General features: G+C 36.7%; 5 protein-coding genes across 5 annotated transcripts; all 5 read left to right on the forward strand.

Moving 5' to 3' along the window:
• The first annotated feature begins 2,962 nt into the window (after window positions 1-2,962).
• On the forward strand, window positions 2,963-5,920 carry LOC116168044 (mediator of RNA polymerase II transcription subunit 17). The gene is made up of 5 exons (XM_031483694.1): window positions 2,963-3,150; window positions 3,200-3,555; window positions 3,604-3,936; window positions 3,984-4,189; window positions 4,881-5,920. Exons 1-5 carry the CDS (start codon window positions 3,053-3,055, stop codon window positions 5,820-5,822), a joined length of 1,935 nt encoding a protein of 644 aa, XP_031339554.1. The 5' UTR covers window positions 2,963-3,052; the 3' UTR covers window positions 5,823-5,920.
• A 1,329-nt stretch (window positions 5,921-7,249) lies between these two features.
• Window positions 7,250-8,659, forward strand: LOC116168045 (RNA-binding protein Rsf1). The gene is made up of 2 exons (XM_031483695.1): window positions 7,250-7,402; window positions 7,798-8,659. The coding sequence occupies exon 2, from the start codon at window positions 7,805-7,807 to the stop codon at window positions 8,381-8,383; it is 579 nt and encodes a 192-aa protein (XP_031339555.1). The 5' UTR covers window positions 7,250-7,402; window positions 7,798-7,804; the 3' UTR covers window positions 8,384-8,659.
• Window positions 8,660-9,594: 935 nt separating this feature from the next.
• Window positions 9,595-10,361, forward strand: LOC116168046 (peroxiredoxin-5, mitochondrial). The gene is made up of 3 exons (XM_031483696.1): window positions 9,595-9,752; window positions 9,803-9,937; window positions 9,985-10,361. Exons 1-3 carry the CDS (start codon window positions 9,651-9,653, stop codon window positions 10,306-10,308), a joined length of 561 nt encoding a protein of 186 aa, XP_031339556.1. The 5' UTR covers window positions 9,595-9,650; the 3' UTR covers window positions 10,309-10,361.
• Window positions 10,362-14,655: 4,294 nt separating this feature from the next.
• On the forward strand, window positions 14,656-15,847 carry LOC116169444. Its single transcript, XM_031485532.1, has 2 exons — window positions 14,656-14,815; window positions 14,864-15,847. Exons 1-2 carry the CDS (start codon window positions 14,771-14,773, stop codon window positions 15,797-15,799), a joined length of 981 nt encoding a protein of 326 aa, XP_031341392.1. The 5' UTR covers window positions 14,656-14,770; the 3' UTR covers window positions 15,800-15,847.
• A 2,620-nt stretch (window positions 15,848-18,467) lies between these two features.
• LOC116169549 (malate dehydrogenase-like) lies at window positions 18,468-19,902 on the forward strand. Its single transcript, XM_031485664.1, has 5 exons — window positions 18,468-18,846; window positions 18,894-19,079; window positions 19,124-19,324; window positions 19,374-19,611; window positions 19,662-19,902. Exons 1-5 carry the CDS (start codon window positions 18,547-18,549, stop codon window positions 19,889-19,891), a joined length of 1,155 nt encoding a protein of 384 aa, XP_031341524.1. The 5' UTR covers window positions 18,468-18,546; the 3' UTR covers window positions 19,892-19,902.
• Window positions 19,903-23,510: the final 3,608 nt, after the last annotated feature.

The following is a 23,510-nucleotide window of genomic DNA, read 5'->3' on the forward strand; positions in this document are numbered from 1 at the left end:
AATTATAAATTGATCGTGCAAAAAATAGCGTAAGCACCACGGTCAGTAGGTGCTTAACCGATTTCGGATAATATTGCAAACCTCGAGCTGCGCTCTCGGTTTGCAATTATTATCCTCAACCAGTAAAGTACACCTACTGACCTTAATACTTAATATACTATTCTTAAAATGGACGTTAAGCAGTGGTGTAGTTGTAAATGAAAAGGTGCCGGAACGGCGATCAAAGGTACTTTTTAGAGTTGTGCAGTTTAGCAATTTGTTAATACAACACGGTATAATCTGAGTAATCTGAGTGTAAATAAACCTTGGACCTTAGCTTTTCGATCATTTATTTTTTAAAAATGTACCGGAACGGCGTTCCGCTTACAAAAAAAGTGCCGGAACGTCGTTCCGCCCCGCTCCGGCCCCACTACACCACTGGTACCGACGTTCATTTATTGTCAAAAGATATTCACCGACGTTCATTTATTTTCAAAGATATCAAAAAACAATTTTGATTTTGATTTTTTCTCAGCTTTTTGATGGCCGGTTTATGACTTGTGGGTTTTGAGTAAATCACATCAACTTTCTTATTTCCTATGGACGCCATATTTGTTTTTTACGTCACTCGATAGACAAAAAAAATACAAAACCCATGATACTAAGACAATTAGTACCTACTTTATTTGAGAATCAACCTTGAATTTTTGCTTAGAAGTTTAGAATGCATTTTTTGTGGCAATAGTTCCATAGCTTGCTTGAAATTATTTTACATCTTGCATAGGCACCATCAACACGACCATGGATTTATTGCTATAAGAAATACATGTGTAAATTTCAAGGCAAAAATTCTAAATTTAACCAAGCATTTGGTATCGCCGGTTTTGTAATTTTTTTCTGTATCGAGTAAAAATCCAATATGGCGTCCATAAGAAATAATGTGTCTATACGAAACTCACAAGTCATAAATCATAATTAATCAGCATAAAATTCTGAATAATTTTGTCCATTTAAGGAAGGGGCCTTGTATCTCTGACGGTTTACGAGATCTCCATAATAAAAATGAAAAAAAAACTCACCCTGTGTGTATACAATTTCCAAAATACACATTTTTATTTATAAATTATTTATAGATTCGCCTACCTATCGGCCAAGTAAAAAATTGAGTCTGATAGAAAAAGTACGAATTGTTTTGGATTCTACGCACCAAAATTAATAAGAAAAAGTGTTTTCCCGAGAAATTTTGGTGCAGTCGATTTTTGGTAAAAAAGGAAGGTTATACACTGCCTTTTTTTGAGGCCGAAAAAAAAATTGTCTCAGATCGACCCGGAAAAAAATTTTTCTTATAGAATGTGGCCTGTAGAATCCATAATTTCAAACAGTTCCAAGATTGTGCTACTAGTTCAAAAGTTACGGCCCTTTGAATTTTTTCTCGAAATTGGTTTCTAGCCTACAACTTTTGATTGAGAAGTCTGATCGAAAAAGTACGAATTGTTTTGGATTCTACGCACCAAAATTAATAAGAAAAAGTGTTTTCCTGAGAAATTTTGGTGCAGTCGATTTTTGGAAAAAAGGAAGGTTATACACTGCCTTTTTTTGCCACGAAAAAAAAATTGTCTCAGATCGTCCCGGAAAAAAATTTGCTTATAGAACGTGGCCTGTAGAATCCATAATTTCAAACAGTTTCAAGATTGGGCTACTGGTTCAAAAGCTACAGCCCTGGTACCACCCCTATAAAATCATGGGGGTTCAAGAATTGCACCCTAATGGTTTAGTACTAAGATTCAATTTCGCTCATGGAAGGATACTGGAACTTTTATAACAGGATACTGTTCTCCTTGTTCTTCATGTGTCGGGAACAGTTAATAAACAAAACTGGTACTGGTCATCAGAAACCCCACGTGAATTGCATCAGAGGCCGTTACATTCTGATAAAGCGATGGTATGGTGATGTCCATGAACCTAGCAGAGCAAGGTCAGCAGAACACAATCAAACGTATTGTATAATTAGGTACTAATGAAGTGCCCTATTCCTGAATTAAAGAGTTTTTGGAAGACGGAGAATTAGTCTCGTTACGTGCTTGCTTCAGCAGGATTGGGCTACTTGCCATACTTCCCGAATTTCTGAAAAATGCCACACTTCCCTGGCTCACCCTGTACAATGTCTTCTATGCACTTAAGATACTAAACATAGTAAAATTATCGAAAAATGTTGGCAAGATTGTACAATGTCATACTAAGTAATTTCCTAGGTGTAAATGTCATTTGATGATGAGCTCAACTCAAAAGTACACTTCTAAAAACCCCTCGAGCAATAGCAAACGAGTATTATGAACCCCTACAGTTAGGCAAACCATACTACAACTGTTAAAGTAATCTGGTTCGATCCTTGAATGTTAGCACAGATTTGTAATTAATCTGTGATGTTAGACAATATTTTAACAACAATGTATAAATATAAATTCCGTTAGTTGAGATTACAATAAAAAGATGCGTAGACATCATAACAACTGGAGATGGATTTCAAAACAAATTCATGGCAAACTCATTCCTGGTTGACGATCATATTACCAAAAAGAACAAATCGAGCTCTAGTAATGGCTACACCGAATTACACGTATTGTAAATGGTACCATTTCTGTAGATAAGTTAGACTTGTGCTTGTGTCAAAAAATTGAAATTAAATATAGGTAGAGAACTAAGAGTGGTACAATTAGAAAATTGTGTTCTGTAGGACTGTGAGATTAAAGGATATTATTAATCAATTTTTCAGAAAGGCATAAAGCAACCGATGCATCATAAACTCTTGGCCTAATTTAGTAGTCATTTTTCGATGGATTCATAAACATATTCAAAAAATATCTAATTAAGCTTCTAAGATAGGCAAACAGCAACTCGCCTTGTTTATTCGGTTGCATATCGACAAGGGGTTAGTTTTGAAAAACCCTGTATAAGACATTTCGTGTAAGTTGGTAGCCATGACTTTTCAGGGCTATGGAATTCTAACCTCAAAAAAAAACAACAATAATTAATTATTAAACAATGTTAATAATTTAAATAAAATTATCAAAAAATGGCCTACAATTCCAATTCAGTAAACATATCCGTAGAAGCGCCCATTGAAAATCAAATACAAGAAATAACCTACGATGGTCAAGAAATATATCAAGCGTTCGTATTTACATCATTTTTAACATACTCGTAACTTATATTCTTTTAGGCCACTAACTCTGTCGGAAAGCTTAGCGAAGTACGCCCAGAAAATCGATTTCAGTAGAGCTCTAAGCGAAATAAATGTAAAGAAGGAATCGGGGGACAATTCGGATGATTCCAAATCGGATGGCGACAGTAAAGATGCGTTTCAATCGAATCTGTGGCCATGGGATTCAATTCGGAATAAGTTACGCAACGCCTATCAGGAGGTGTGCGTTTTAAGTGATGTTTTAACAATTGCGAAGGAGAAGCGATACATGGTGCTGGATCCCGTCCAACAGGAGCCGATTGAAACTAAACCAATGGTGCAGATTTACGCCCGGAAAAAGGCACTAACAGGGGCTGCCAGTGTGTTACTAACGGGTAGGTGTACTCGTGTAATTATCCCTTGAGCAACGGGTTAAATTACAGGTGCTGAACGGTTGAAAACCTCACAAAATGAGCTGTTACGAAATCGGTCAACTCCCGACTTTCACATTGAATTACTGAGGCTAAGACAAAATTGGAGGCTGAAAAAGGTTTCGAACTCGATTATTGGTGATCTCAGTTATCGTACGGCGGGCTCAAAATACGCACAGAGTGGCATGTTTGAGGTAACAAAAGCCGAGGAGGAAGAGAAAAGCAGTAGCCCTCCCAGCAGTCCTATGCCGGTTCCTGCACCTGCGAAAAGTAATTCTTCGCTACGAGTTACAGTCCCTTCAGAGTTGCAAGGTGTCGCCTATATAGAAGTATTATGTCAGAAAGGTTGTGTCCGTTTGCGAAATTTGCAAATGTTTATTTAAAACTTTTAGATCAAGAGGATCTCTGCAGTGCTAACATTAATTTGTTAAACTCCGCACCGACGACTGCTAATCCCGATGTACACTGGCAGCAGAAATTGGAAGCGGCTCAGAATGTTTTGTTTTGCAAGGAGCTGTTTAATCAGTTGGCGAAGGAAGCTGTACAGCTTCAAGCGCCCATCCCTCACATGGTTGTAGGAAATCAAATTATGGCAACTGTATGACTCCTTAAATTCATGGGGTCTTTCACTGCTCATTATTTATACCACTATTTATTTCCAAAATTTATTTCCTTCGTTAGTCTTCTTTTTAAAAAACATTGGAAACTTTCAAGTGCACAACATCTGACAGAAATGATCGCCTTTTGTTACTGCGGAAAAAAGTCCAATTTTGACCAGCCACCTTTGTTCATTTTTAAAAAATTAATTTAAAGGCTTTAAAAACAAAAGGTGGTCAATTCGATTTTTTCCAAATCACCTCAACTGTTTTGACTGTTTAAAATAGTCATGGCAGGCTAGATTAAAATTTAAATTGTAATTTATTTTTAAATATTTAGATTTAGATTCAAGTCAGAATAAAATGTCAGAAGTTGACTATGAAGGGTGTTTTAAATATTATGATTTATGCAAGAATTTAAATAATTTCCTCTTTTAAGATCAGAAATCACAAAAAACGTTTTCTAATAAGTGTCAATCAATTTAAGAAATTACTTGATTCCAATTAAATACGATGATTTTATAATATAGCAAAATTTTCATAAAAGGAACCTAATTCCTCTGTCTGCAAATTGTCTAGACTTAATAATAATAATAATATTTCCATCCATTTCCTACCATTTGCAAATTGGATACCATCTTCAGCAGTGAAGACCCCTCGCATACATTTTTTTTACCATATTTTTATGTGCAGGTCTTGCCGGGAATCCAGCTGGTGATAGGCTTATGCCACTCGACATCATCAGAGAAGAAGTCGTCACAATTGACACCCCCACCCTCCAAAAGTGACCACGATCACGTCTTAGAGCACTCCTTACACCAACTTTTACGTGAAGTCCACCACAAGAACACTCACCATCCGTTCCCACACCCCTCATCAGCACCGCTGGGACCTTCCAAAAAACGATACCTTGCGGGACCCATGGCAGCAGATCGCTATGAACTACTCGAAATGACGCAATCCGAAACGTTACTCGAGCAAATCATTAAGCAAGCGCAACACTTCTTCATGCGCATGCGTACCGAATATGTTCTCGACACAATCGCAAAAGAAGTAAAAGATCCCCTAATCAGCTCACACTGGAATACTCTCAACAGCCCGACGCAGTCATGCGTTAAAATCAACATATCAACTCACGGGTACGACGCAGTGTGCCGTACACCTTTGGTCATTCACGTCGGCGAGAAGAGCCTCAAGTGCATCTGTCGTGACGGAAAAGTAATGCATATGAGCTATGAGCCGCAAGAACTGAGAGACTTAATTTTCTGCCACATTAACCAACACCAAATATTGGCGGTACAGGCACTCGCGAAAACAATGGGCTGGCAATTTTTGGGTAACTCAAACCATCTGGGATTGGGAGCGGTCGAGCCGTTGGGCAATGCCAGCTCTTGTCTACTCGCATCGCCGATCGGCGACCGGCTGATAGCCGTGAGATGCGAGCCGCAGTCGGGTGTTCAAGTGTCCGTGGTTCACTCGCCTAGAACCGACTTCTTTCCGAGTCGCCTCGTAACCGAAAGGAAGTGGGAACATTTGGGTGGCCAGTTTCGGGAGGTGCGGCTTGAGAAAATGGAGGGGAGGAATTTTTTGCATAAGATGGAGTTGCTCATGGCAAGCCTAACCAGTAATTCTTGAAGTATTGAATTGTGTCTGATTGTAATGTTATTTAATTGTTAGTTTTAATTATGACTAAGTGTAAGGTGTGACATTTGTGCAGCAAATTTTTAAATATTTTTGCGTTTTTCATTAGCCAAATATATTTTCCATGTCCACGAATTGCAATTTTCTAAAAGCTTCTTCTGAACAAACCCCCCTATGATTTGTTTTTGTTATCTAGAACATTCATAATATTCAAGCCCATTTTTGAAACATATTTTGGAGACTCGATTACAGTTTTGAATGGCCCCCTTCAATAAAATTTTGTACAATATGTTTTAATTTAAAATAAAACAATACTACCGACTCCTGTCTTAGTTTTCGAAATGCAATAACGAAATAGCTAAAACAGATTTTCAATTTAATAGATTATAAACACACTGTATATAATAGAATGACAGAATTAACAGAACATTTTCAAAAAACTGGCACGCATATAAATTTGGCTCACTGAGGGTGTTAGCACAGTGACAATAGCACCAATGGAATTTATAGAAAGCTTTTTTATTACATCTAATAAATGGCATTAAACAAAAAAGGAATTTATACGACTCTAAAATTAATTTTGTTTCATGTTATTAATGTGTTACTTTTGGCATACAGAAAGACGTACGTGAGCTCAATATTGAAATAACCAGTCCAGGAGATTTGAATGAGCATTTTTTTTAATTATTTCAACAGCTTTCCTGCAGAAAATGGTTTTTAAAAATGCCCATTTCAGGTTTTTCGGCTGATAATCTCAATCAAGTTTCATATAAATATCAGATCACACTTGGGAATGTTGTCAAAACTTTTTTGAGATGTATGTATTCAAAATTTTTAAGTTTAAAATTAATAGATCATCCCATTAAAAATTAAAGTTTAATTTTTGAAGAGATTAATTTAAAAAGAACTACCTATCTATGTTACCTTTTTTGCAAAAGAATTTATACTTGAACGAAGGTTTCTCACTGCTCTTCAACAGCGAGTCATGGCTGAGTTCCCTTTCACCTACAATCAGCTACAATCTAAACGAATCTGAATCGTAAGCGCATTTTTCAATAATCTCGCGGTTTCATTGATATTGCAGTTTAAACAAAAGTGCGGGCTAAATTACTAGAAACTATAAATTCCCACTAACCACGTAGACGTTATGCACACATTTACGGGTCCTGGTCAATTCTAAATAATCACCCGGTATCTTATGCTACAATGTAAAGTAAACGTGACAACGTTGCATTTAATTTTTAATGGCGTGCTAAAAGGAGCGGCAATTTTAAAGTGAAGGTTACCTTTTCGTAAAGCGAGAGAAATGTAGCTTCAATTTAAAGTAACTAATTGTACTTAGCAAAAACAATAATAAAGGGGAACTAATTAATCGAAATTAGGTGTAAATATTGAAATCGGTTGAAATTTGAGCGGATGTTGAACCGGGAGTCGGCTGTTCTTGGATCGATGGGAACAACGCCACGCGCAGGGAAGGGCACTTCCGTCAACGATCCTGCGTCGAAAACGAACGTTTATTTGTGCTCGTAAAATTTTATCAAACATCTTCGAAAGTCGCCGCTTCTATTTATTGGGTAACTAATTAAACCTAGAAAACCGTCGCTACTGCGTTGATTTTATATTATTTTGAATGTAAACCGCCGTTTTGGGTGCGAATATCGTCACTTTATGTGTCTATTCTGTTGACAAATCGGCGACATTTTGTATGCAATCGCAAATATTGGACAGCGTTTTGGCACAAATTTACGTTTATAACTCCGTTACGTTACGTCTCTCCGTTAAGCTTTTATTTATACACAAAATCTACGTTCAAATATGCAATATTACAGCGTAATGAAAAGTATGTATTTATACGCAATTCGTACAAAACTAATCAAAATGCTTCGCAAAAATCGCATAAAAATACGTATTCGCCCAAACGACCATTTTTTACGAATCTATTCTACGCTTGCAATAATACCTTCCACAGCCAGAAGATGAGCAAGGACGATAGTGATGGTGGAACACGCGTTTATGTGGGAGGTCTTCAAGACAACGTCAAGAAGGAAGACCTCGAGTCTGAGTTTGAGAAGTACGGCAAGCTCAATTCAGTTTGGGTCGCGTTCAATCCGCCCGGTTTCGCTTTCATCGAGTTTTGCAATCAGGTCGATGCCGAGACGGCTTGCGACAATTTGAATGGCACAGACATTTTGGGCTCGAAAATACGCGTCGAAATTGCACGCGGTAAGCGACGTGGCGGTTTTCGGGGGGGCCGCGGCGGCGGAGGTAGCCGCGGAAGCAGCAGTAGTGGCTGGAGACGAGGGAGCTCGTTCGGTGGCGGAAGTAGTTACAGAGGAAGTAGCGGCGGAAGTCGGGGGCCGCCGCGTTACGATAGTTACGGGGGAGGAGGTGGTGGAGGAAGCAGCGGTCGCCGAGGCAGCCGCGATTTCGGACGAGACAGTTACAGAGGAAGTGGCGGTCGCAGTAGCTACGGAAGTAGAGGCAGCAGCGGTCGCGGTAGCAGTGGAGGATCGAGATATCGATCGCGTTCTCCTGTACAAAGACAAAGTTATTAATTATTTTATTCTTTAAGATTTGTACAAAACTTCTTACGTTCTTGTAGTTCGCTTTGTAAGATTAACGATTTTTTTATGTAGTATCTTAAGTTCTCTATTTATATAATTGACCGTTAGGTACCTATTTAATTCAGTTTTGTACTTTTATGTAAGGATGTTCTCTTAGTATTAAGTAAGCATGCATATTAATACTCTTATTTAAGTGTAACGAAATACATTATTTGTGTGTACTGTGTACCTACTTCCTTTTTGATTAAACAAGAGTTAAATGCTGTATATTATCACAATCTAGAAAATGTACTGTGTATTAGTCCTTAAAGGGCTTCAATAAAAACCAAATTGGAAGTAAGCCCATTATATTCTTGATCGACTACTTTAGGATGGACCAAAATTAATTGCCTATGGATTGAATACCAAAAGCCAGGGACATATGTGATATGAATGAGTATGCAATTTGTATCATATGAGATCAATAGAAGGGCCTCTACAATTAAGAGGTGCAGTGAACAAACTAGCACAAAATATAGTATACCTAAACTATAGCCTTGCCTCTAAAATTCATGGAAAGTATCAACTATCAAGCCACGCTGATTCTTTACAAAACGGCCCTCTTTTGTTATAGACATTTTGGCGCGGTTTGAATTCAAAGATGAACTAGTTTAATTTTTTATTATTTACCTAAATCAAGCAGCTTAAGAAGCAGTCAAAGTGAAATCAATGTAATCGGCCAAAAAACAGGATAGTAAAGACAAAGACCTAGGTTAACCATGTATAGACAAATATGTGCAAATAGTATAACAATAAATTAAAATTACTGAAACCTAGAACAATTATAAAACACTTAAAAAGTACCAGCATTGTATATTTGTACCAGTAATGATGAAGTAAACATAAGGAAGGAAATTAGTCGACCATTATAGTGCAAAACATCTACAAAGAATATAAGAAACGAAAGACCTGGAACGACCAGGTTACACAATTATTGAAGAAGAAAGGAGTAGATGTACTTGGACAGAAACAAGTGAAAAAGTAAATAAAACAAATGAACAAACTTTATGCATCAATAAAAATATAATAGGTACACCTTATTATGACCTTATAGGTATACGATCGAAAGATTATGATTATAACAATCTAATGCAAATTAGTCATAAATTCTTTAAAAAAACCACAATGGAAAATCGAAATAGTAAAACTAGGATAGGTCATAAAAAGTTCCTATCACGTGACCTTGTACTAACCACAGCCAAGGTTGAAGGTTAGAAAAATGAATATCACCAGGCAGACATTCCATTTACTTCAAGAAGTTATCAGTGTCAGTCGTAAACGCTTTCTACAGACTTCAACCTGCCTTAAAATGCCGATTAAAGTGGGTTTTAATAAAAATAATCGCTTATATAATTAACTTTGAGGTTACAGGAGGGAGATTCGTTGCCCAACATTGATCTCTTCGAAGAGTCGCCTGCCAATAAAGTTAACCTAAATGAGCTCTCCTCGGGCAAAAAAATTATCATCTTCGCTGTCCCCGGCGCCTTCACTCCGGGCTGCTCAAAGGTAAACCACCGGCTTCATTCAACAATTTCACCACGAATTTTTTGCAGACTCATTTACCCGGTTATGTGAAAAAGGCCGAAGAGTTGAGGTCTCAAGGTATCGCCGAGATCATTTGCGTCTCCGTGAACGATCCGTTCGTGATGTCCGCGTGGGGTAAGGAGCACAACGTGGGCGGTAAAGTGCGTATGCTGGCCGACACTGGGGCGACATTTACAAAGTCGCTCGATCTCGGGCAAGATCTGGCCCCGCTTGGCGGTTATCGTAGCAAACGATATTCGATGGTGGTCGAAAATGGTAAAGTTCAGTCTTTGCAAGTCGAACCTGACGGTACCGGATTATCGTGCTCATTGGTTGAAGCTATCAAATTGTAAAATGTTGTCAAAGTGTAAAATAAATATGTAGAATTAATTTGTTTACTATGAAACTTTGTTTAAATTATTACAGCCAGCTGAGAACTGTAATTTGGTAGTTTATTTTAACTAACAGTCCTAACTTAGTAGCAGTAAGTACTAGCTTTGTTTATTCATTTATAAACAAAGGTACTAGTATACCTTTTACTTGTGGAGTATCTACAATATAATAGTTGGAATCGTTACTGTTGCTAGTGACCGAATGTTTTCAGGTCACTTCCTGTCTTCACCATTTCCTAATCCTAATAGCCCCCTCAGTAAGAAACAAATAAGGCCTTTGCCCTACAAAAAGTGGTGTAGTAGTAATTTTTAGGGCATTTTTGGAAAAAAATACGCTATTAGTTATGGCTGGCTGTCCGGCTGAAATCTCAGCAATTATAATAGCTAGAGACTTTAAATTTTCACTGAAAGCTTTCTGCTATAGTGTAGATATGCAGGCTCTAGTCTATTTTGAGTTAGATTACTTGTGAGATCGCTAATTTAAGAAAATAATTTCGATATGGTTTTCGGAGGTACTATAATTTTTCCGTTAGATAGCGCTACCAGTATAACAACAAGAACAACAATTATTATAGTTCGTTTCACCAATAATTTAACATTTCTCATTAGGACGTTAAGTAGCGGGAATTCCCACTGCGACATTTAAAACAATAGGACAATAGCCCCATTTAACTAAAAGTCAGCGGTTCTCAATAAAATTTTAATGGTTCAAACTCCAAATTGTAATTGGGGAAACTACTTGGAATGTGTCTACCTATTTAATTAATACATTAATATGGTATCAACACGATTATTGTCGTTAATGTCCTATCGACGCATTCCTTAAGGAACTACATTTTAAATATATCGATTATTAAGGAAATGGGCCGATTTATACGAGCACCGCAATTTGGCGTTTGAAACATTAAAATTTTATTGAGAACCGCTGACTTTTAGTTAAATAGGGACTATTGTTTTAAATGCCGCAGTGGGAATTCCCGCTACTTAACGACCTAATGAGAAGTGTTAAATTATTGGTGAAACGAACTATAGCGCATTTTTGAAAAAAAATTATATTCGTTGTTATAGCTGGCTGGCTATCTAGCTGAGATCTCAGCAATTGCAATTGCTAGACACTTTAAATTTTCACTAAAAGCTTTCTGTTATAGTGTACATGTGCAGGCTCTAGTATATTTTGAGTTAGACCACTCGTGAGATCGATAACTTTAAACTTTGCTAATGAATACTGATCTGCATTACCAAAAATACGCTTTCATCATGCATATGCTGATTTACAACTTGTTTAATATGTTGTTAAAGTCTGGGCCTTGGAAAAATAGTTATTTATTATAGAAGACGATAAAGCTATTTAACCATTGAGTGAAAGTGGTTAGTTTCGCTTTATCGTCGTGTATAATACAAAACTTTATTTTATAGCAGAAGCCATATAAATCATTGCAAAGCTTCTGGCAATACTCAATTTAATTTAGAGACGTCAAAAATAAAAAGCTTAGGGGCCAATTGCACCGTTAAAATTAAGTATTCCTTAAAGCAAAAATAATACTACACTAGATAGACACCGTAAATAGGCAAGTTGATAAACCGCTTATTTAGTTCCGTAAAGAAGATATAGGGGGCTTTTGCAATTAAGCCCATCATCGGAAGCCGTAATCGTACGTATTCGACACACGAGCTACATTATATTATCTCTTCCTTGACCTCACAGTTACGAATTCAACAAATTCAATGCATGTTTTTCCGTCTAAGTTGTAAGCAAAGATTTGTAAGTAAGCAACCACCCTTTGTATAATATGTATAATATATACAGGGTGTAACATCCCCCTCGGATCGTATAATGCCTTTACCATAAAAGATGTCGGAAAAAATGGAGGAACAAAAATGTTTCTAAAATATTTCTGGTCACCAGTGGCGTGCTGTATTTCACTAGCGTATCAAACATCCGTTTTTTTTTAATGGAACACCCCATATTTTATTGAGAAATTCAAAAGTACTGTAGAGTACTTTTTTATGTTTAATGTAACATAGTATACCCTTAAGTTAAGGGTATACTATGTTACATTAAAAATAAAAAAGTACTTAACTTTACCCATTTCGCTATTATAACCTTTTCTTCTCAAAATTTGACCGTGTTTCGAATTTATATTTTCCAGAAAAACTAAATCACGCCGGCGCTTAAATTTTGAATTCAGGCACATACCTGGTGAATATTTCAAAACCGAACATAAACAATTAACATTTTAACAAATTAAAATGTTTTTTGTAGATTGTTGCTCCACTGCTCCACATGTAGGTTAATTTCCGACTTCCGAGGGTTTATGATGACCCCATGCAATCGAAAGAAGATTTTTTTTCTCATCTAATGATATGCGAATTCGTTCATTTGTAGGTGTATTTCTCATAATTTCATAAAAAGAAAGTAAAAAATTAGCAATTAGCAAAATCATGTTAAGCCATGACTCAATTGGAAATTTTCTAAAGAATTGAATAACATGTGAATCTGCTTTTTGTCTTAAATCATAGCTTACATGATTTTGGTAATTGCATTTATTTCCAAATTTTTGATGAAATAATGGGAAATGCAACCGAAAATTAACTAATTCGTATGTGATTAGATGAGAAAACAATAATTCTTTCGATTAGGTGTCACGTGTCATTATAAGTCCTTTAAGTTAACATGGGGCATACAATCTACAAAAAAAAATTTTCCCATGTTAATTGCCTATATGTATGTTCGGGTCGAATTTTTAAAATAACGGCATCGAATTTTTTTTTAATAACTTATTTTTGTTAAAGTCTTCCAAAGACCTTCTGACCAAAATGTCACATATGCTATAAAATAATAATATAATATTAAGTGACAAGTGTATAATCAAGTCTTTAATGCACGCGCAACGAGTTTAAAGGCACGACGCGAAGCGGAGTGCAAAGTCATATTTGAAGTATCATTACTTAGCAACTTTAAGGCACGTGTGTTTTAAAGGCCTTATTTCGCACGCATTTGAGTGTTTAAAACGGAGATTGTGATGCAGGTATAATAAAAAAACCTTTTTTTTCGATCTTCGTTTTGAGACGCGCCGCCATCTTGGAGAAAGGTACAGAAAATCGGTTTTTTTGAAAATAACTCCGCAGCGATTGAGCTTACGAAAAATAGTTCAAATAAACTTTTTTTTTTCGAATGATTTTGATCGGGTTGACATTAGTCTTTAATGAGAAGTTAAGTGAGGACGAAGCGCTTATGTTTTTGTATCCTAGAAGAAAGAAGATTCGCCGCTACAATTGTTGGGTAGATCCATCCATAACGAATAGGTAGGAACAGGAACAGCTTTCATTTGTATCCGTGAACATGCCAATCATGAACAAAAATGTAAACTATGTAATGTATGTTCAAAAGTAGTCTATAGCGCATTTTTTTAAGAGTTAAAAAAATGTACTACCTATTGTTTGCGTTCTGTCCGTTAGTCCGTCCGTCCGGACCCACTTCTGCCGTTTTGAACTATAATTCTAGGGGAATGGTCTTGGAATGTTTGCCTTTTGCAATAGGTAGCCTATACTTGCTTATACCTCGAAGGTGTGCCAGGCGGCCATCAAATTTCGCTGTCTGAACGGGGGGGGGGGGGGGGGGGATTAATTATTTCCTTAGATGCTGTTTTTGAATGTGCATAACTTTTACATACGACAACCAATTGGTTTCAGATTTTGTATACGTATGCGTTGAATAGTGCCAAGTAAAACTTCTGAAAATTGAGGAGGGGGGGCAGACTCTCTTTCGACATCAGCGCATGATGAGGCCGGAGAGGAGAGGTGTTAGAAATTAATTGTATCTTTCATGATATTCTAATTATCTCAACGAAAGGAACCGTTTTTTACCAACTACCGCCCTTTTTTCTGATCCCTTATCAAAAGAGGGGGTTGGGGGGAGAAGGGGGTGGACCTGTTTTTATCGTTCATGGTACTCTAATGAAAGATCTGAACAAAAGGAATTAATTTCTACCATCCGTAGTCCTCCTCCTCGGCACCTTATCGTGATCGGATATATTCCCTTATATCTCCAGAACGGATTGCCAAAAGAGGGTATTCACAAGGGCGATTGGGACGTCTGGAAGAAATACATCCATTGGTGGTCAAAACTTTAAGAGCGAATATCTCGAAGGAAAGTTGAATAACGAAATGGTAAATAGGTGTAATGATAAAAAGAAATGTAATTTAACATGGCAAAAGCAACATGACACTAACATTCGAAATGTGATTCGAAATTCTTAAGGGGTGGTTATTTGATTTTTCCATCAACACACAGTAGGGGCCGAACTTTGTTTATCATGGCAACAAATCGTAACTTTGCTTGACACTTGACAGTTTTTAAAAGATTCGATAGAAAGTTGGTATGGAAAAATAGTGAGAAATTCTAAATGTCATACATGTCGCGATGTTTTCATCCCAAAAAGAAACCGTTGAGCATGTGGAAAAATCAGTAAGCAGGGCGGACATGTTTACAAGTCAGTTAATTCTGGAATTTCAGGAACGCCCCTTCCAATACGGAATGCCGGGAACTGTTTCAGAACCTTACAACCATAATCTACCATCTAAAGATGGACGTAAGAAATTAGCCGGAGTTGCGCAGTGCCCAATTTATATCCACGATTTCAAGCAAAATACGCGAGGCGCTTCAAATAGCTACACGGAAAATGACTGGAAGACAGGAAGTGAAATTCATCAAAGCAGATACAGGCACGAATGCAACGATGTTAATACCAAACGATGCATGCATGGACACTCATCGAAAAATTGCACGCACAGACTTGGCAAAGTACACTACGGAGCGAAAGTCGACAAATCATTCCTTTTTAAACTGGAGCACAAAGCCGTAGCTGATAAACTGGAAGAAACTTACTGGGCCCAATGGAAACCGAACAAATCTCCTTCTTCACCCAAAACAAAAGGATTGTACACCGAAAACGAAAAGGTATGCTTCCCTGACGATGATGACGTTAGCGAAAATAAGGAAAGAGGGGATTCCAGCGAGGCCATCGTAGCAACTCCACTTTCCGAAGTGGAAAGCGTCCCGAGCGGAAGCACCATGGAAGTTACCGAGGAAAAACAGAACCCCGAATTGCAAATTGAACCGGTCATCGAAATGGACACGATCTCTTTATCGCCACGTTCAAATTCGGCCACCGAAGTACCGACAATCAAACACACGGACTCCCTAATACTGATCGCCAGAAAGCAAAGCGTCGAGAAACCTCATTATCAGCAGCCGAAGTGCATCAAGCTATTTAAAAATGCCGGCTACGTGTCTACGGCGTCTATCAATTACATTAAAGGAGGAAGTTACCCATTGAAGTCGTGCTTGCGAAAGGAGAGTGCCAGTTTTAAGACGTCGTCCGCGTTGGGGGTTAGAAGCTCGCTTAGTCGCAGGCCACCAGCGGGAAAGGCCGGCAGATTTCTACACTAATTCTATGCCTACGGTTGATTCTTGTCATGAATAAATTTTTCTTGGTCACGTCTCGGTTCTGTTCTGCTCAGTACTGGACTGATTTTGAAATTATACAGGGTGGGCCATTGGTGTGTGGATGGAAGATTGTGGTTTTATTAACGCACATATTTAAAATTCATTGGCGGGGCATGCCTAAAAATATTTTCAACCAAATTGCAATTGTTATACAGGGTGATTTATATCAAAGTATTATTACATATTTTGATTCCTTGGTCAATTTTAGTGTGACTTTATACAGGGTGGTGACTTGCGTAATTATATTAGAGCAAAAATGTATTCAGGTTTTTTGTAGAAAAATTTTTTTTACGTCAATCTACCGTATTAATTTTCAATTTCTTTCATATAAAGACGGAAAATTGGAAAAATAAAGCCCGCATCTTTTTCAATAATCTGCGATGCCATGGAATTTTCTAAAACAAAAAGATATCCATTATCAATTAGCAGCAGTTCGAAATGGATTTTATGATCCACTTGGTTACTGTCTTGCAGTTAATGGTGACTTATTGGCACATTTATTGTAAATTATTATGTTAGGAAACCGTTTTTAGTAATTTGGTCTTTCTTTATGTTGAATTTGTTGTTCTAAATATAATACTTTTTGACAGAATTTGATTTGTTTTATAGCAGACATTCCATGGCATGACGGATATTGGCGTAGTTTTTGTATTATAAACTTCCATGGCATCACAGATTATTGAAAAAGATGGGGGTTTTATTTTTTCAATTTTCCGTCTTTATTATGCAAAAAATTGACAACTAATACGGTTGATTGATGTCAAAAAATTTTTCTACAAAAAACCTATGATGCGTTACGCAAGTCACCACCCTGGATATTAGGTACACATTGATATCTAAAATGAGTCGTTTAGCCACAATTCGTCGATTTTTCAAAAAGTAGATGTTCAGTAAAAATTGAATAGGTATCGCAGTTGTCATTAAACTGAGAAGGCCGTGACTCGGTAGTATTACTAATCATGAAATGTACTAACATACCCCGAACGCCTAAAAGTTAAACTCATTTTGTGTTAAAAGAAATCACTCCGTCAATTTTCAAAGTTTCAATCAAAGAAGTTTTTTTTATTGCATGAAACGTATCTCTTGCCTATTTTTTGTATTTCAGTGATTTAGTTCATTGGCATTTACAATTCTGTTGTTCATTGTTGGTTAGTTAAGTTAATTTGTTATAAAAATGGAATTTGAATAACCTATTTTAAACGGTGCTCTTTACTATAAGTACTCAATTGTTTGCTCTTCTGCAAAATGTTCTGGTACACATCGTAGAAGAAATGTGGTTTCAGCACGACGGTGCCCTACCTCATTTTGCTATAAACGATCAAGAATGGCTGAATCAATCATTTCCTGGGAGGTGGATAGGTCGACGAGGTCCTATAAATTGACCAGACCGTTCTCCTGACCTTACACCACTTGACTTCTTCTGATGGGGATACGTGAAGTCCCAACAACAAAAGAGAATATGAAAATGCGCAATCGTAATGCTTTCTCATCCATAACGCCAGCTGCGTTTCGTCGTGTCAAAGAATGATTTTCTAAATCCATCGACAAATGGTTGGTCTTGAATATTTATTGAAATAATTGTTATTTTTCTCTTTATTTTAATTTTTATTTTGATTTTTATCGTTTTTGTTTTGTTTTATTTGAAGGACGTTTTTTTATAATTTCAATTGTTTATAATTTTTAATGGCCTACTAATTACTGAGAGGCTTTGAAACTCGAAAAACACTGCGAATTATTAGAAATTGTTGAATTACAAAAAATATGTAAAAGATAAATAGGTACCGTCATACCATGCTTATGCTTATATCGTTACCGTTAGAAAGGTAGGTAATAAATTCCTACATTTCATGCAATAAAAAACTTACTACTGTAGTTCCATTTAAAAAAATCAAGTTACCTTTGATTGAAATTTTGAAAATTGACGGAACGATTTCTTTTAACACAATAGAAGTTTAACTTATTATACGTTCGGCGTATGTTAGTACATTATTTCATGATTAGTGCCACTGCAAAGTCACGGCTTTCTAATTTTTATGATAAAAACCTGCGATATTCAATTTTTACTGGACATCTACTTTTTGAAAAAACGGCTAAACGACTCATTTTAGATATCATGTGTAATACATAAAGTCCAACGAAAATTGACCAAGGAATCTAAATAACATAATTGCAATTTCGTTGAAAATATTTTTAGGTTGTAGCCTTAAGGGTCCTTCCACATGCCCGGACAATACATTTTAAATATGGGCGTTAATAAACCCACAATATTCCACGTCCACCCACACACTAATAGCCCACCCTGTATATATTATGGGAACTTTAAAAAAAAATCGATCTCGCTGCTCTAACTTTGGCTGCACTAGTCTGGTAGGGATTCTGTATTGAATCTACAGGTGGAAAATGTCCAACACGGTTGAAATGCCGTAAAACCCCAAAATATGTAGTGATCAAGTAAGAGGAACGTTGTATGGTATATTTCCTTATGGACAAGGATGAAAAAAGTGAGTTGTGCACTCGTTAACTTCTAGCACTATTCTCTTTGTAAACACTTAGTGCTGGTCACGTGGATGTATATAATTCACTATTATTATGTCTCGGGATAGTCATTACACTCTCAAACCTTTGATTAATCAGTTAGTAACTGTCACTGCCATCAAAATTTCTGTCTCTGTCAATCCAAGTTATGCGCAATGAAGTTCCCACTATTTCGACGCCTTTGCAAACCAAATCTAATTGTACGCACCAAATCCAATCCGTCACGATGTCCGCCCGATCCCGCACCGACAGTTGTCACATTAATCGGGGCCAGCTCAAGAGTCGGCCAACTTACCGCCCTCCAACTGAAACAGTGCAACCTACTCGACGAACTGAGGCTGTTCGAATTTGCAAAAAGTGGACTGTCCGGAGTGGCGTTAGATTTGAATCACATTCCGACAAGTGTCAACGTGGTCTCGTATACGGGATTGGACTTGCTTCGAAACGCCGTTGTGGTAGGTTGTTTCTTGGTGGTGTGGCTGCTGTGTCGCCTGAATTGTAGGGTGCCCAAGTTGTCGTGATTTGTGGAGGCGAACCCAAAAAACCGGGGATAAGGGAGTACGATCTGTTTTTGGGAAATGCCGATTATGTTCGTAGCGTGGCCTTGCATACGGCCGAGTTTAATCCTAATGCAATTCTTTGTATTACCACTCCGCCGGTTACTGCCATGGTACCTTTGGTGTCTGAAGTAAGATTGCTTTGTAAAACATTTCGGTTAAGAGTCGGTTTTAGGAGTACAAAAGAGCCGAAGTTTATAATCCTAAAAAGATTTTGGGCGTCACGACGTTAGGGGTCACTAGGGCTAACAGTGTCATTGCAGCTTATTCCGAGCAAGACCCCAGTACTGTGTTGTGTCCTGTGGTGGGTGGAATGGGAGCCACAACGTTGGTGCCAGTGCTGTCGCAAACTGAAACAGGCCCCAAGCTGCCACAAGTAGCTAATGTGGTAATTTTGGGCATTATTTGAGCGATACGTGTTGCAGCCAGCCGTAGAACTTCTTCATAACCAAATTTGTAAATCAGAAGACGAAGTGCTGACCTTAAAATACTTGGAAAATTCGAGTTCGTGTGTACTGTCATCCTCGTTCGCAACAACAAGGTTCGTAACGTCAGTTCTGCAAGGGTTGAAGAATAAGTTTACTGGATACGAATTTGCCTTTGTTAGACAAACGGGACATATTGAACCTTTTCTCAGCTACATGATGTCTGTAATAAAATTAGGTGAGTTGTTGAGTACGCGACAAATACGCGAATAACGACAAACGTTGTAGACAATCAGGGCGTACAGTCCCTTCACATGCCCAACCTCAACGAATTGGAAGCCAAAAAATTGCTAAACGCCGCAGAAGTGATCCGTCAGCAAATCCATTGGGGAGCGAGCTTTGTAACGGGCGCGTCGTTTGAAAAAAGGAAACGCCCGAAAAGGATAGTGCAGGATTGCGCAATTATTAAGATCGATCGGCAGTCTCGGATTGGCGATTTGTGTGCCAAAAGTTGTTAGTGGAAAGTGAAATAAATAATGGCTTTGGGTTATCTGTGTGTTGCTATTTTTTACCACCCGCACGTTAGTAAGTGGGGTAAAAAATGACCCCCCCCCCACATTTTTTACGGAAGTATACATTTTGAAGCACCAGGAATTAGAATTAAACAAAATCTCGATGACACAAATAAGTAATAAAGCTCCCGACCATTTTCACATAGTCTGGAGACTTGTACCGTGTCAGGACCTCAAAACGTTTAATTTTCTAAAGTCACTAAATATTTTTTTTTTCAAATTTCGAAAATTATAAAGTCACTAGATATAGTATATATATTACACGCGTTTTTTTTTTTACGCAGACGAACCTTTAATAATAATAATAATAATTTTTTACAAAATTTAAAAAAAAAATTTTTTTAGATTACATTTTCACATAGTCTAATATATAAATATAATAGTCTGTCAAAAAAAACGCGTGTAATATATATACATACTATATCTAGTGACTTTATAATTCTCAAAATTTGAAGGATTATTAGTTTTCGAGTAATTAAAAAAAATTTTTTTTTTAATTTTGTAAAAAATTATTATTATTATTATTAAAGGTTCGTCTGCGTCAAAAAAAAACGCGTGTAATATATATACTATATCTAGTGACTTTATAATTTTCGAAATTTGAAGGACCCCTAGCTTAGTAGTACACAAAGGTCTTGGTGCTTCACCCTGTTTATCTAACTGAAAAGTTTAAAACAGTTGACAAAAAATTTAATGTTTTGGAATTGAAAACATTGGCAGTCCAGATGTTTTGGATAAAGTCGTCATTTGTTTCTCAAGTCCCTGTTGATTATCTTTCGAAACGGTATTTAATGGAGTTATTTTCTGTCGGTCTGTATACGCTAATTTGCAGATTTAGATAAATCATGAAATGAATACCTCCGAGCATGGTATCGTTGAGTCAAAGATCTTTGGTTGAGTGAAAGAATCACAACGATGGTATAGTATTACTTAATAATTCATGTAAATCGCGCATATCAAAATATAATTTCTATACACGGTGTCCATTTTTTCGAGTGCTACTATCGGGATCTCGCTTATTTTAACAAATAGAAATTTGGTTAAATGAGCGTAAAGTTGTGAATTTTCGGGCTGCATAATAGTCTGAAAAGAAATTTAAAATATCTTCAATAGTTTCGAAAATATCGCAAAAAACGAAAATTTCGGATATTCCTTTTTAATTTGTTCATGGTAAACTAATCGTATTAGCCATTATTCAGACACTTTTTAATGGAGATTTCGAATATGGCATCCCGTTTTTAATAACTTTTAAGATGATGGAGGAACAGGTGGCAACTTTAGTTTTTCTTATGGGCGCCGTTTTGGATTTTGACATTTTGAGATTACGTCTTTTTTTCTCTTTACAACGATATATCACACAGGGTGATTCAGTATCACATTTATCCTAAAAATACAATTTTTATTTTCTGCGAAGAGTGCTTTGCAAAAAAAACGTTCTTTTGTTGTGAACAAAAGGTTGACTTATTTCAAATAGTGTCATTTGCGTTTGTGCTAGTTTTATTGCGAAAATATTATTTATTCTTATGTATTTTATTCTAATTTGAATTATAATTTTCTTGCAAAACAAAGATTCAATTCAATCAATTTTCTGAACACTATAGGTCCTTGCCAACGCTGTAGCTAAACAGATGGATCAAACTGTCAAACTGTTGTTCACAATAAAAGAACGTTTTGTTTTTCCACAGCACTCTTCCCAAAAAATTGTGTATTTTTACGATTAGTTTATCATCGAAAATCCGAAAGTTTCATTTTTTTGCGATATTTTCAAAACGATTGGTGATATTTTAAATTTCTTTTCAGATTGTTATTCAGCACGAAAACTCGCAACTTTGCCCTAATTTAACCAAAAGCGAGATCCCTATAGTGGCACTAGAAAAATGATACACTTCTCCGGAAGGTATTCTGCTTACTCTCCGTTACATTCTTTTGCGCCTGTACGACGCATCCCTTGTGACAACTGTAGCGTTTGTAAAGCATATCTCCAAGGTGTTAAAGCTGAGAAAGCTTTGAATTATTAATAAATCAAATTGCGTTTTGTAATGACTATAAATTCAAAAAGAAAACAATGTGGACTTCTGAATTTAGGAATATTTATTTCACCACTGTTAAAATATTCATCAGTCGTTGAGTAAGATCAAAGAGTAGGTAACTTATAAATATAATCCGTGAATTTCGAAATGAAAAGAAGGCAAAAACCAAAACGACGTCTGTTGTCAGTTTTGGCATTTGTAGATAATTATCACTAGCACTAGCACTAGCAGAGCAAGGTCAGCAGAACACAATCAAAGATATTGCATAATTAGATGCTAATTAGGTACTAATTAAGTGCCCTATTCCCGAATTAAATGCACCTTTTTTTATTTTAAAATTATTACACGTTTTGCCAGGTTCATATGAACTCAGCAGAACACCCTCAAAAAACCAAGAAAATGAAAAGTGAGCTAACTATAATTAGGTGCTAATTAGGTGCTAATTAAGTGCCCTCTCCCCAAATTAAATGCTCCTTTTTTTTAATTATTATCTACATGTTCTTGTCAGGTTCATATGAACTCAGCAGAACACGACCTTTAAAACCCAAGAAAATGAAAAGTGAACCAACTATAATTAGGTGCTAATTAGGTGTTAATTATGTGCCCTATTCCCGAATTAAATGCTCCTTTTTTTTTTAATTATGACATGTTCTGCCAGGTTCATGTGAACGCAGCACAGCACTACCTTAAAAACCCAAAAAAATGAAATGTGAACTAACTACTATTAGGTGCTAATTAGGTGTTCTATTCCCGAATTAAATGCCCCTATTTTTAAATTATGAACCTGGCAGAACATGTAATAATTAAAAAAAAGAGCATTAAATTCGGGAATAGGGCACTTAATTAGCACCTAGTTATGCAATATGTTTGATTGTGTTCTGCTGACCTTGCTCTGCTAGGTTCATGGACATCATTTCAGGGAGGTTGTAGAAAAAATACGTAACAGATATTAAAAACTTTTGCCGTGTTAAATTACGTTACTCATTAACTACAACCGTATACCATTCAATTCTTGCATGACTTCTTTAATTATTTAACCACAGATCTCATCAGGTTATGGGCCCAGTATTACCCAAAGTTATTTTTGTTGGAACTTCGTTGTGAACGAACGTATGAGTAGTTTTAGTAGGAGAACTATCGTCTGGGTTATTTGTCATGGAACTTTCGCGAGTTTCGATAGATAAATTTGAGCGACATTCCAATTGGGTTGAGTGTAAATTCCAAGTCAAAATTCAGATAAATGTAAATGGCCGTATGGACATAGTGGAAGGTTCTGAAGAGCCGACTACAGATGCAACGCCCAAGCGGATCGTATGATAACGAAAAGGAAGCCTTCAAGAAACTTGAACTTATAGCTCAAAATATTGTCTGGAGTGTGTCAACTCGGGTAAGTCAGTTGATAAATATGCCTACGACTGGCAAGGAAATATGAGACAAAATGTATTCAGTTTATGAGCAGAGACCAGAGCAAAGGCAAGATCACCTTTCTAATCAGCTTTTTAGTACAAGAGTCGTCTAATTCGAGAACGAAAAGA

The sequence above is a fragment of the Photinus pyralis genome, unplaced genomic scaffold (assembly GCF_008802855.1).
Source record: "Photinus pyralis isolate 1611_PpyrPB1 unplaced genomic scaffold, Ppyr1.3 Ppyr1.4_LG4, whole genome shotgun sequence".
In the NCBI taxonomy this organism is placed as follows: domain Eukaryota; kingdom Metazoa; phylum Arthropoda; class Insecta; order Coleoptera; family Lampyridae; genus Photinus; species Photinus pyralis.

Bases quoted from the DNA above. Each gene is read 5' to 3' on its own strand.
- LOC116169549 (XM_031485664.1), top strand. From the start codon at position 18,547: ATGAAGTTCCCACTATTTCGACGCCTTTGCAAACCAAATCTAATTGTA. The intron at 18,847-18,893 runs GTAGGTTGTTTC...CCTGAATTGTAG, and splicing joins TGCTTCGAAACGCCGTTGTG to GGTGCCCAAGTTGTCGTGAT. The intron at 19,080-19,123 runs GTAAGATTGCTT...AGTCGGTTTTAG, and splicing joins TGGTACCTTTGGTGTCTGAA to GAGTACAAAAGAGCCGAAGT.
- LOC116168046 (XM_031483696.1), top strand. From the start codon at position 9,651: ATGAATATCACCAGGCAGACATTCCATTTACTTCAAGAAGTTATCAGT. The intron at 9,753-9,802 runs GTGGGTTTTAAT...TTGAGGTTACAG, and splicing joins GCCTTAAAATGCCGATTAAA to GAGGGAGATTCGTTGCCCAA. The intron at 9,938-9,984 runs GTAAACCACCGG...AATTTTTTGCAG, and splicing joins TCACTCCGGGCTGCTCAAAG to ACTCATTTACCCGGTTATGT.
- LOC116168044 (XM_031483694.1), top strand. From the start codon at position 3,053: ATGGCCTACAATTCCAATTCAGTAAACATATCCGTAGAAGCGCCCATT. The intron at 3,556-3,603 runs GTAGGTGTACTC...GTTAAATTACAG, and splicing joins TGCCAGTGTGTTACTAACGG to GTGCTGAACGGTTGAAAACC. The intron at 4,190-4,880 runs GTATGACTCCTT...TTTTATGTGCAG, and splicing joins GAAATCAAATTATGGCAACT to GTCTTGCCGGGAATCCAGCT.
- LOC116168045 (XM_031483695.1), top strand. From the start codon at position 7,805: ATGAGCAAGGACGATAGTGATGGTGGAACACGCGTTTATGTGGGAGGT.
- LOC116169444 (XM_031485532.1), top strand. From the start codon at position 14,771: ATGTTTTCATCCCAAAAAGAAACCGTTGAGCATGTGGAAAAATCA. The intron at 14,816-14,863 runs GTAAGCAGGGCG...CTGGAATTTCAG, and splicing joins TTGAGCATGTGGAAAAATCA to GAACGCCCCTTCCAATACGG.